The 12,934-nt window shown below is 38.6% G+C and overlaps 1 protein-coding gene across 3 annotated transcripts in view; it reads right to left on the bottom strand.

The window, feature by feature from the left end:
* wwp2 (WW domain containing E3 ubiquitin protein ligase 2) overlaps positions 1-12,934 on the bottom strand; it is a 56,945-nt gene that overhangs the window by 39,202 nt on the left and 4,809 nt on the right. For all 3 annotated transcript variants that reach the window (XM_032587343.1, XM_032587360.1, XM_032587352.1), the window contains exons 2-5: positions 12,738-12,819; positions 8,298-8,454; positions 7,344-7,465; positions 6,381-6,518 (exon numbers count right to left, since the gene is read on the bottom strand). In XM_032587343.1, the coding sequence (XP_032443234.1) occupies positions 6,381-6,518; positions 7,344-7,465; positions 8,298-8,454; positions 12,738-12,807 (487 nt within the window). In that variant the 5' untranslated portion in view covers positions 12,808-12,819. The remainder of the gene's footprint in view (positions 1-6,380; positions 6,519-7,343; positions 7,466-8,297; positions 8,455-12,737; positions 12,820-12,934) is intronic.

Below are 12,934 nucleotides of genomic sequence, written 5' to 3'. Positions count from 1 at the left end.
ACGGAGTCTGCGCTGGGCTTGTGAGCGTGGCCGTGTGCGGTCTTGGTGGTGTGAGGGAATGTGTGACTTACGGTCCCGACTGTGACCGAAAACCACAGGCCTGTATCGAGCTTTTCATTAACACTCACTTTCTCCTTTACACACAAACATCCAGCATATTCCAGTGACACACCGGAGAAATAAGCGCCTCAAACGCTGCCCCTGTTTACACACACATACAGTACATCCTGCTATCTAAAGTAAGGCAAACAGGTAAGCTCTTACAGGCTCCTTTGCACAGACACACAGTTCTGTTTTGTGGCTATGAAAGAGCTTCTTGTGTGCAGACCCTGGGGACATGCAGAAAAATAAACAGTGGTCTTGAGGAGAAACCATTGTGTCATAGCCTGCTAACCGAGTTCATCACCCCCTCCCTCAGAACAGCGCGGCTCTAATTACTGGTAGGCTGTGTGTCTGTAGAAATGAAGAAGAGAGCTTTTATGTGTAGAAAAATCCCAAAAACCAAAATCTAAGGAAAAGAAGGCAGGTTTTGGCTGTAAACTGTAGCCTATTTTTATTTTAGGGTTTAAAAAAAATAATTACTGCATGATGCATCTTTGCATCATGCAGTAATTATTCATGTATTCTCCCTCAGTTTGAGAAAAAGATTCCTGTCCTGGTGAGAATGGAGAAAAAGTAGATTTCAAAATACCCACAAAAGGACAGCAAGTGCTGGTGAGGTCAACACACTTTATGAGTTCCTCTCAATGGATTTTCAGCACATGGGAAAAGTTGCATTGCAAAGGGATTGGGGTGGTGAAGATCTTCCATGTTATACGTAAAGAACCATAACTGTATCGTTGTAGTAAATGGTTTATATTACATCCTCCATACATAAAGCCATGGTGCAGATGCAGGAAGTAAACTATGAGGTTCTCCAAAAGTATCTCAGTTTGTCAAATCAATACTGTTATTCCCTTGTCATAGCATTGCATAGCTGCCTTGTGCTTCAGTGGCATATGAAAATATGTTGCCTTGGGTAAATAATACTCCAGCATCATCTTCCTATACATTTAATGCTGTAACGTAAGTAATTTGGACACCATAATTAGCTGCAGCTCTGATCTGGCATATATATAGCACATATCCAGCACAGCAAAAACATTTATACAACTGCTTTTCAAGTCGTCACCCAATGATGACTCAAGCTCATACTACACTATGCAAACGCTTGGTCTGCGCTGAAAAAGATTCACTTATTGCTGGATGCTGGATCTTTGATTATTAAAAGTTAAAGTGAAACTGATGGTTTGACCTACTTTCTGTATGATGGGGCAAATTATTATCTGATCACTTGAGGACACTCAGAGTAGCTACTGATAGTTAATTCCCAGATCCTATAATGAAGGGGAAAAAATATTACAACCAAGAAAATGTTTTTCAAAAGCAAAGTTACCTAAGATCAACATATTTAACCTACATATACTAATTAAAATTTGTAGAGAAAACACAACCACACATCTACAAAGCTCGGTGAAATGACATGAGGTTTATTAACTAGGTAAATAATCTTTAAAGATTGAAAAACTGGATTTACTTAAGGTTTTAATAAAAAGATGTTTATTAAATCAACTACTGGCAAATTCATCATACTAATGAACGGATCTCGATACGACATGGGGAGGAAGCTGGATGTTACTCATAGTCTGAGTGTGTCTGTGCTGTGTAGGGAAAAAAATTGTCTCACGGTACTGTGGAAAAGGGAAATCTGAATATGTGAGAGTCCCAGTCAGAAAGGGTGCCAATATTTCCAGAACTAAAAATCTAACTTCTCTGGATTCTGTTTCTCACCATCCTTCAATGGAAGTTTTGTTTATGAAGGCTTCCACATGTACGTGTGCATTTGTGCGTCTCAGAGGAGCTGCCAGAAGAAAATAAGGAAAATCTTGGAACAAACAGAGTAACGTTCAGAGCAGGAACACAGGGTGCCTTCAGGCCAGCAGCAGGCAACACACTCCTACCTTTATATATTCATTTGGGTCCCATTGGTCTATAAGGGTGCACACACACACACACACCCCAACACGCCTGCACGCACACACAATAAATGTAAAACATGTGCATGCCTGAATATACAAAACCATAAGGCAAAGACAAGAACTGTAACACTTCATCTCTTTATCGCTGCTCCTGCCTCCTCCCTCCCCAAAAATTAACCACACACACGCGCACACAACTTCTGTCATCCCCAACCCTACAAGTCAGGAGAACAACCACTCCTCCCCGGGTAAACATACACAAAGCTTCAGGATCACAGGAGGTGATTGTGCTGCCGAGCTGCAAGCAATAAGGCTCAATTACGCAATCCTCAGAAACAAATTAGACAAAGGCGCTCCTGATGCCTGTGATTATGGGTGTGGAGAGACTCCAAACAACGGGTCGTAAAAGGAAAACTGGATGAAGGGAGGTTTCTCTTCATTAAATGGTAACCTTTGACCTGCACACATGCTACAATTATAGCCGCAGCTTTCTATCACTGCTTTCTGACATCTTACGATGGGAATTTGGTTCTTTCATGAGTCAGGGTTTACTTTTTTTTTAAGGGAATAGTTCAACATTTAAGAACTGAGCCTGAAAACTAGTTGGTTTGGTAAAGCTGGTGCAGAATTATTAGTCAAATGAGTGTTTTGACCATAACACAATTTTTAGGCATGTTTTTTTAACCCCAAGCTGGATGAACTTGAACGCTTGATGGAGTTAAGGACTTTTTAGGTCCACATTATATCGAGGTGTGTATAATTATTTGGCAGTTCCTTTTCTTTTGGCAAAATGGGTCATAAAAAAGAGATTTCACCGACTCTGAAAAGCTAAAAATTACAAAAAGTTTCTCAGAGGAATGCAGCACTGAGCAAGTCTGTCTCCAAAAACCAACAATATATACTTGACGGATGGTCAATTTCGGATTGAGCGCACAAAACACACCTGGACAAAATAATAGGCCCAAATCAATGAGTAATGTTCATTCTGCGTGCTGCCAAAGTTCCTTTTGGATCGCCTGAGTCTTTGGTTTGTGCCTCTGATGATTTGTAAAGTTTAAAACTGAGCACAAGTAAACTATTTCTAGGATCTCTGAGAGAAATTTGCTTTTAACTGAAATAACATAAGGTGCTGAAGTAAAGAAAACTTTGCCTTCCTCTTCTTTTTGCATAAAAGCATAAGTCAAAAGAGGATATATGGTACAATGCAAGGACTTTATAGCTGAAATCTATTTAATTTAAAAAATGACATTAATCGATTGATCTTTCTGGGGAACGATAAAGCTGTGGTAACAATCTGGGAAAGGCAGACCACATAGATTAAGAACCAGTGCTTCTTTGCACAAACAAAAATCAGTGAGGCAGTTGCTCTGAAGTGATTTATTTTCTGCTTCATAAATATTCAGAACAAGTACATATTTTTAGACTACAAGTGAATTGTATTTGACATGGTTGCCATCTCCAGTTTGACCGCTAGACATCAGAAACTGTCACACTCACTCCAATTCATCACTCGGTCAATCCACTCAGTTAAACCTGCAGAAAAGCCTCTGAATCCGATCTTTATGAGACTTTTCCCCATCTTGCTGTCCCTGTGGTGCAACATGGTGTGCACACAAACATAAACAGACACGATCGCTTAATTTCACTTCACAACTAAACATTTACAAAGAGACACGTTTATGTGTTCATGGCAGGCCCTCACTGCTGTTCCTGTGTTCATTCAGCAGGAAACACAGCCGTCTCTGTGTGCTGCTAAATGAAAAGCTGTGTGTGAGCCGCTGCATGGACTTGGCTAGGGTGTAAGGGACAGTCAAAGAACAGTGTACTTGTAAAAAAAAAAAGAAAAGACTTTTAGACTTTGCTTCCAAGCCATAGAGGAAGGTAAAATGTTAGTGCAATACCTGGAAGGGGAAAGTACTGTTGATTGAATGTGAAGGCTTTGAAAACTTTCCTCCTAGGAGCAATTGGTCTGGGAAGAGCACATTAATGTGAAGATTAAGTGTTCTCCCATGCTGATGTTAAAGCTCTGTGGTAGAAAATACTGCAGCCGAACAGTCGGTATATGCTGTTGGTATCAGGTTACTTTAAGTTTAACAGTATACTTGACATGTTGTTGTTGGCAAGATAGAAGAACCTCTGACATACAATTTAAACATCAGTCAAACTCTCCACTAAAACCCAGGCTTTTCTGAAACGAATAAATGCACATATAGGCCGGCCTTAACTGTTGGCAGGTGTGATTCTGCAGCAAAGAAACCCAAGCTGCAGACTAAGTCTCTGCAAGCAAACGGCGTACTTATGTCGGATACGTAAATTTTACACAGTTCAGCAAAAATACCAACGCTACACAATAACCAGGACTGTGCTGTTCTGTCTGGAGGTCAGACATAAATTTGTGTTTTGAGGAGAAACGCCACGACACAGACAAGTAACCGTTTTAAATCTGATAAACAGGTCACTGTTGTAGTCCAGTCTAGCTTTCTTGATTTGAGTTTAATAAGCAAAATTGAACCTTATTTACCTTATGGTGGCCCAGAAAAAAAACAAACAAAAAAAAGAGTTGCATGTTTTTATTACCTCTAAACTCAACTACTACAACTCTTGTCGCCTGCAGCTGGTCCAAAACAACAGGTAACAAGCCATGTGAGCACATTACCCCCATATTCTCCTCCCAGCAAGGCATGTTTTAGGATTGATTTTAATTTTAGCTTTTAAATGTTGAAATGGTCAAGCTCCTTCTTCTCTAACACAGTATGCACATGAGTGCTCCCAGAAGAAGTGTGAGGTCAGAACTTCTGCTGCTTCCAGATCAGAGCTTCAAGTGCTCGTATCCTGCAGGTTTTAGATGGACCCCTTCTCCAACACATCTGATCAGCTGAATGACTTTTTACCAGGCTTCTGCAGAGCTAAATGACCTGCTTATAAGGAAATTCAGGTATGCAAATAAAAGTTGCATGATAGAATATCTATTAACAGATCCGTGGATTTAGAGCTGGACCAAAGTTGGGCTTTGTAACTTTTTGAATTGAGAGGTAATGATGTATTGCATAAGTAGCCACCAAAAAATGTTCCTTGCTTCTTTTTGGCTGGTGGCGCTTATGAGTGTGACACCAGAGTTAGTTTCTGTGTATTTATCTTGCAAATTATTTTACCCATATTTCCTCTGAGTACAGCTGAAGGCAGCCGAAGTACCACAAGTATAAAAGCCAGAGAATATTTAGGAAAGCTTTTAATTTGTTATCAACTACTGTTAAGCACAATTAGCAATTTAATTATTATTGTTGCAAGTTTATCTTTATTTTTAAATAAAGATAAACAGATGCTACACTCATAAAAATGCACTTTTGTCTACATTAAAAAAATGATTTATGAAGGAATTGTGGAACAATTGAAAAATGAAACCGAACAACTTTTGCAAGAACAAAATAAAAACATGAGATCTGTGTTTTCAACTGTGCCACTGTATGGTTTTCCTCACAGTCTGTGAGTCACTTTCCATCTATGCGATTTCTGTATTTAAACACTCGCTGTGCTGTTAGGGGTATAAAATCGACTTTTTTGAGGCTTATATCATGCTGTAATATTATTCCCACATCATAAAATACCTGGAGTGTTACTTTGAGTCTTTCATGCATGTTGGAGAATCCTTGAATCTCCGATGGGAGCCATTTGCATAAATTCTTGATCTAACAAATCGCCTCCTTGGAGCTGCAGCCTCCAGCCTACACACTTATTTCTGGATGCTTCTAATATCATTAGTTAGCGACTTCCACCTCTAAATGTCACACCTTTTTCCTTCGCCTCCTCAGCCCCACCATTTTCTTTGCTTTTTTTAATCGCTATCCATATTTCATTGGCACGAATACTACAACACTCCTTTCCTGCAACTACTACTGCTTTTGAAATAGCTGGTGAACCACGCATTGCTAGGGAGGGAAAACACAAATATCACAGTTTAAGACAGATACCGGAGCCTACCTGATGTTACCAAACATCAAGGAAAAACAGGAAGCGATGGAGTTAAAGGAGGAAAAATGGTTTAATGTTGGGCTGTTTTTTGCTAAACTAAGCATGTGCATTTTCACTTAAAACAAGCAACAGCTATAAGCATTGATTTTCATGTGATCATTCACTATAAATGAAAGTTTTTTTTGTATCTCAACTAATTCAGCAGCACAATTCATAAAATGTGATAACCAATCATGTGTATCTAAAGTCTGTGGTGTGAAGGCTTAACGAGGTGCTCCTCTGTTCATTTCTGTTCCTTCTCACACCTTTGAGTAAATGAGGCTGAGTGTTTGAGTTTGTAGGGGTGTGCGTGCGGGGGGTGTGTGTGCGCGTGTGGTAAGAGGCAGGACTTACTGTCTGCTGCTGCGCTGCCATTGGGCAGAGAGCCCAGATCAACAACCATGCCGTCCAGACAGACGTTGAGCTCCCCTCCTGCCACAACCGAGCCTTTGTTCTCTGTCTGCAGAACCAGACTCAGCTGGACGTTCTCCACTAGAGGGAGAGAGGACACACACACACACACACACACACACACACACACGCCCACGCCCACATGGAGAAAGAATGAGTGATTAAGAAAGGGAGAAAGTTGTGGTGAGAGGCAGATAGGGGGAGGAAGAGTGTAATTGGACATCCTTCCTTAAGAACTTCCACTCAGGGGTTTAGACATTGTCTTCATTCATCACAAGTAAATGTGATTACATATGGAGTAAAATCAATTAATTCATTGCATTTGTTATTTAAAAATAAAAGACAGTTAAGATAAGGGTAGAGGCATGATTACATTATAATGCCCCCACTCCTCTTTGGGCTCTGTGGCTGGATCCAGCTGCAGACATCTGCACTAACAGCTGTGTCAAGGTGAGCTACATTCACTAGCCAAATAAAAAAATTCAAAAATTAAAATCCCATCACCTGGACCTAATTAAGCAAACAAGTGAGAGCCCACCTCTGTTAGAGCGCTGCAGTGCTGCGCTTCAGCTGGGTTTGAGTTATACGACCCCAGCTAAAAGAGTGAGGAGCTGCTTCAACACCAGGGTCAGGACATACAGCCTGTTATTGCATGAATTACTTTTTTATGAGGGTCTGTGTCAAACGACTAAACAGAAAAAGGAGATTGGTTAAGAATGTCCAAACTGGCAAAGGTAATAAAATTAAGTCTGAATTGTTCTGTGAAGTCAAATAGCAGTTGAACTGATAATGCTTAGTAGTGAAACTTCAGCTCCTGCCACACTGTATCTTATCATTCCACTCTAAGTTGGACATAATAATAACTCCCTTTTTTTTCTTTACCCCAAACTGAGTGTATTTTCTTACTTTTGCCATCGTGTGTGCGCAGAGTGTCCAGGAGGTCTATGGTAGCGCTGCCCAGTAGCTCCTTCCTCAAGGTGTGGCAGCTCCACAGCTTCAGATCCAGATGACTCTGAGGCGTCACATTGCTGCAGCACACAGGGCAACAATGCAGGCTGCATGAGAATGCTCTTGCTTGACCAGTTTATCATATGTGCAGCTCTATTTCTTTGACTTTTAAAATGATATCAAATGTCAGGTTTATTTATAAAGCACTTTAAAAACAGCTATTAATTGCTCCAAAGTGCTGTGTGACATTCATAAAACCACATGTGAAAAAACGCATTAGAATAAAACACAATTAATTAAACAGACAAGACAGATTACAATGTCAGACCTTACATAAAGGCCAAATAATAAAAATTCGTTTTAAGGAGTGATTTGAAATGTTCCAGGCTATGGGAAAATTTAATATTGAAGAGTAAGTTTTTATTCTGGAAATGGAGTGGTAGCAAAGAATATCCTGGAGATAAGCCGGTGCTCAGCCATTCATAACTTTAAAAACCAATACAAGAATTTTAAAATCAATCCGATATGAAACCGGTGGCCAATACAAGGGTTATCTACTCACGTTTCTGGGTTCCAGTTAAGAGTTGAGTTGTGGCGTTTTGAATAATTTGGAGACGAAGTAAGGAAGATTGGTCCATATTTTTGTATCGTAATTGTATAGTAATCTAAGCACGTTGTAACAAAGGCATGGATAAGTCCATCCAATTTTCAAACAACCATCAAAATGACACCAAGACTCCTAACAGAGGAAGATAAATAAAAGGGCAAGGGAACCAAACATTTTATCAGGTTTGCTAATCAAAGTTATCCACAGCTATGAACTCCTCATTTAAGCAGTGAAAAGTTTCCTCCTGCACCGAGATTATTTTAAAACTCAGATGAGCTGTGTGCATCTGTGCGAGTTGCTCTTACAGGGTGAGGTCTTCGTTCCACTGCAGCTCCTGGTGCCCGGTGCGTTTGCCTGTTTTTTTGGTTTCACTGGTCAGGCCATCGGCAGTCACCTCGACGAAGGAGCTGAGCCGAGAGTGACGGTTCGGCAGCTTTGGGGACTGGGGTTTTGCAGACACCACTGCGTACAAACAGACACACCATTAAATCTGAACATAGATGAGTCGGTCACAATGAAAAGCTTGTTTTGATTTTAAAAAATGGTTAATGAGGAGGAAACAAAACCGGAGTTGCATTTTTTGCCAATTCTATGTTCTGTTAACAAATTATCAGAAAAATAAAAAAGTTCAACAGGGTTTAGGCAGCTTAATCAGAATATAGGTGAAAGTTTTACTTCAAAATGACAGATTAAAATGACAGTAATGTCAAATATCAAAATTAAAATGATTTTAAAGATGATCAGAAAATACCCTTTGATATTCTATGTAAAAAAAAACCATTCAGGATAGAAAATGTTGTTTTCGTAACGTAAAATGAATACACTACTAGGCCTGTCACAATAACTCAATGGCATAATAAAAAGAACTCAATATTTTTCATTTGCTTGATTTATTGTTTTTCTGTCTTTTTTTTTTACTGAAAACTGAATGATAAAAGTATTCAGTCTGGTGTTTTGGTCTCAATTATTCATTTTTTTTGAAAGACAATTTTGTTTACAGAGACATCATAATTTTATTTGTTGTTTATGTTGCTTTCTTTTTTTATTTTGAATATTTCAAATGTCTTCAAGTTCCGGTGTTCAAATGTTCATTAGAATTTTAAGTTTATTGAGTCTTGAGAACGTGTTCTTGCATTATTGTGCCATTATTACTATTATATTACTGGAAAATGGTCTCAAAACAACAACAATATTATCGCTTATCTCAATAAGTTCTGGGACAATTTATCACCCAGCAAAATTTGCTATCGTGACAGGCCTATACAATACCATAAATTAAGATAGTAAAATTAAAAATAATAATCTTATTAATATGTACAGTCCGAGTCTGGATTGTTTTCCTTTATAACGCAGATACTCCTCCTTGAATATTTTAAATTCTTATTTTAATTTTTACTTTTCTTTGTAGTTTACCGTAAGCTAGAACCCTTTTCTTTGCTGCAAGCATCCCAGTTTTCTTCCAACAAATTTGCTTTCCTCTACAATGTACAACTCGGGATAAATATAAACAACAATCTAAGAGTTTCTCTCCTAAAAAAGGCAAATAAATAACAATCATTACAATGCATACATATTAAAATTGATTGTTATTGTTAGTATCTATCAAACACAGGTATAACCTTAAAAAAAATTACATTTTGATTAAACAGAAAATTCAGATGCAGTAATCATATAAATATAGGGTTTTATTTATACCCAATTAGTAGCCTAATTAAACTACTATTTAATCATAAAGCTCCAATTCCACTTTGGTGCTTAATTTGTTTGGTGCTTAATTTGTTGACTGCGGTTCTATGATCAACAATAACTACTGGTAGTGAAATCTTTATGCTTTTGCCAGCTTATAAAAGCAAAACAAATATTTTGCCTGAAAATCTCACAGTTAATAAAAGAATGTGTTAAAAGTCTTTTTCACGCTATTAATCCAATGTGCTTTAAATATGAATTAAAGTATGTAATTATTAAATGATTGAAATCTTTATTTGAAGTGCCTGCAGCAATTTGTCATGAATTTTGTGTCTCAGCTTGCTCAGGATGCAGATGGCCTTTTTTTTTTCCCCCAGTGTTGGGGCGACAAACCAGAATACAAACACTGACCTCTAGTGGCATAAAAGAAAACATGCAGTATTACTTGAATCCGGGTACTCTGGGTCTACTATCCTGAATGTTTTTGGGGGTTTTGAAATGGTGTACATGTTCTGGCAATCTTATCAGAGCTTGTTGCAGTTCGAAAACGCTGAGGAGATCATCGTGACAAAACGGCCAAAGACTAGTGTATAAATATATTGCAGAGAAGAAATGAGGAGATCTAATCTGGCCGAGACATGTTGATGACGTCTGTGCTCCAGAACATCTGGCAAAACAAATGTGACTCACTGCAGTTAGGAGGAAATGATAGAAAGATGGCACAAGGCCAGTTATGGAACAACCATAGCAGGTCTCAAGAGCATTCAATGATAAGGCGAGGTGCAGAGGAGCTGCATGGCCTTTTTATGAGGCGGTGAGTCAGAGCTGACATAAAAAAAAAAAAAACAAAAAAAAAACACCACTGGTCAAGTCAAGCTTCATTGCGTGCACAGTTATAAGAAAAGTTGTATTTTTCAATATTTATTTTATCGTTAGAGCCATCAGTCGATCCAAAATGTTAATAAACCTCAAACAATATACAGTAAATTCAAAATACGAAAATTAAGAGAAAATTTGTGTGCACAATTATTGACCAACTATTAGAATGCCAATCAGTTTTATACATAAAAAGTATTTTGACTTCTGTTTTGAACTTTTTGTTTTTACATCTATATTTACTCTGTAAAAAAATAACCTGTAATGTACTTTATAAACACAAATTTATCTTTGCTATCACTATTATTATTAGCGGTGCACCAGTTGCAGTTTTCTGGGAAATCACTGATTACAGATCTTTAAAAAGCCTGGCCTGCCAATTCCAATTTTGGCTAGTGACCTTTTTTTTTGTTTGTTTGAAATGTTGTTAAATATACCAAGAAAGTCCCTGATTTGGCAACAGTGGGGTGGCCAAATGTTCACTGGAAATGAGCAGACATGAGCTGATGGGCCAGTCTGTCAGTCAAATCAGTCAAGAAGAAGACAATGGATGATTTTGAGACTTTTGCTGAGGTTGTTAAGGGCAGTGGATAAGATTGGCTTCACATGTAAATATCGGCCGATCACCGATCTCCCAAAATTAAGAAAATTTGTGTTGCTAAGTCGACTGGCTGACAAATCGGTGCACCCTTAATTATTATGCGCAAATGAAAAGACCAAATTAGTTTAATTTCTAAGAAGCTCCAATTCCACTTTGAGTGCTTAAATTGACAAACTCAGGAACTTGATGTGAAAATCCATCTGATAAGCAGCTGTCTATTTTTACCAGCGTGTGGTACCAGTTGCTAACACAAGTACAAAGTAGCAGTTTTATGCTCAGATGTGTCCTGTGACCCAACATGGTGCTTTTCAATGCAATGTTCAGCATACCTGCCTTAAAACAAGACCTCAGATTGTTTCTGCATCTGTTTCTGCAACTTAAGTTTTATTTGAAGTTGTAAAACTGCAGCCCTGGGTGAGCTGCACCTTCTCTCACACTGAACAATTTGACAGGTGGAAAAAGACTGAACACAAAGTTTCCTGGCAAGCAAAATTCACTAAAGCAGAAAATGGGCCCCCTGCAATTATTGGTACATCTGGCAACAATGCTCAAAAAGCTTTAAAAAGAAATGTAATAACTGAAAAGCAAGAGATCAGAAGAGGAAATCCCACAAGTCTAATTTTCTTAGTGTCTCTTCAAAATGGGAAAGAAAAGAGAACAAACCATTTAAATAAGGCAGATGTGTGCTGATCGTCATAGGTCGGGAAATTACTATGAAATTGGCTACTAACCTAACCACATCTTGCAGCAAGAGCAAAAATAAAGTTTAAAACTACTGGAACTGTGGCAAATTTGGACAAGGACCCATATGTACTTGGCTAATAAACAGTGAGGAAGACAATGAGGAATGGGGGGTGGACTCAATTTGCTGCAGGAGTTAGTGGCATTTTGTGGTTGCCAGGTATCCACAGCAAATTTTTTAAGTCCGTTGGGCACATCTTTACCAGTGGGGGTCAATTATAAAGGAGGGCAATGTTGGAGTGTAGTTTCTTAATGGTAAAAACCCAATGACTCCCTGCATTCCCAATTATTTACATCCACCAGGTGAACGCGGGAGATAGCATGGATATTCAGATAAGGTAATATACTCTAACCTATAATGTCACAGATGCTGAGCTGACTGGGTGGCTGAACAGAGAAAATATTGCCCTGCAGCAGTGAAGGTGAAACTTTATGAGGCAGCATGATCAGCTCTACAACCATTTCTGCACTCAGCTGAACTTCAGCTGTGTGTATTGTATTTAATGTTGTGTGTTATTTGGACTAGTCAATCAGCAAGATTTGATTCTAACCATTTTTCCTTAATCATTAGGTTAAATACTGAAAGTCACACATTTGTTGCAATTAAATATGAAAAATACAGTTTGTCAAGCTACATAATCATCAGCCTACAGCATGTACATTAATGACAGCTATGGACATGTAGCGATACAGATACTTGTAATGTTACGTTTGACTGATGCATCATCTGAACGTCATTCGTCATTGTAGTTTGTGTGGCATGAAATTACAAAATATACTGAAAAAAAACCTGTGCAAACAAATCAAAGCAGAACATTTTACATGCTAATTAGCTCTTTACCTTTCAGGATCAACTGAGACTTCTCGGGGGTCTGGGCACTGCCAGGTCGGGTCACGCTGGCAGCCGCCATGACATCACAGCTCTGTAACACAACCACAAAAAAACCCACAACATTAAACAATATGCCTCCCGATCGCTTTTAAACCAGAGGTGCTCGATGTGAGGACTCTATCCCATCTGTGTAGGGGAGAGTTACC

The sequence above is a fragment of the Xiphophorus hellerii genome, chromosome 2 (assembly GCF_003331165.1).
Source record: "Xiphophorus hellerii strain 12219 chromosome 2, Xiphophorus_hellerii-4.1, whole genome shotgun sequence".
NCBI classification, from domain to species: Eukaryota; Metazoa; Chordata; class Actinopteri; order Cyprinodontiformes; family Poeciliidae; genus Xiphophorus; species Xiphophorus hellerii.
This window is presented reverse-complemented; position numbering and strand designations above follow the sequence as displayed.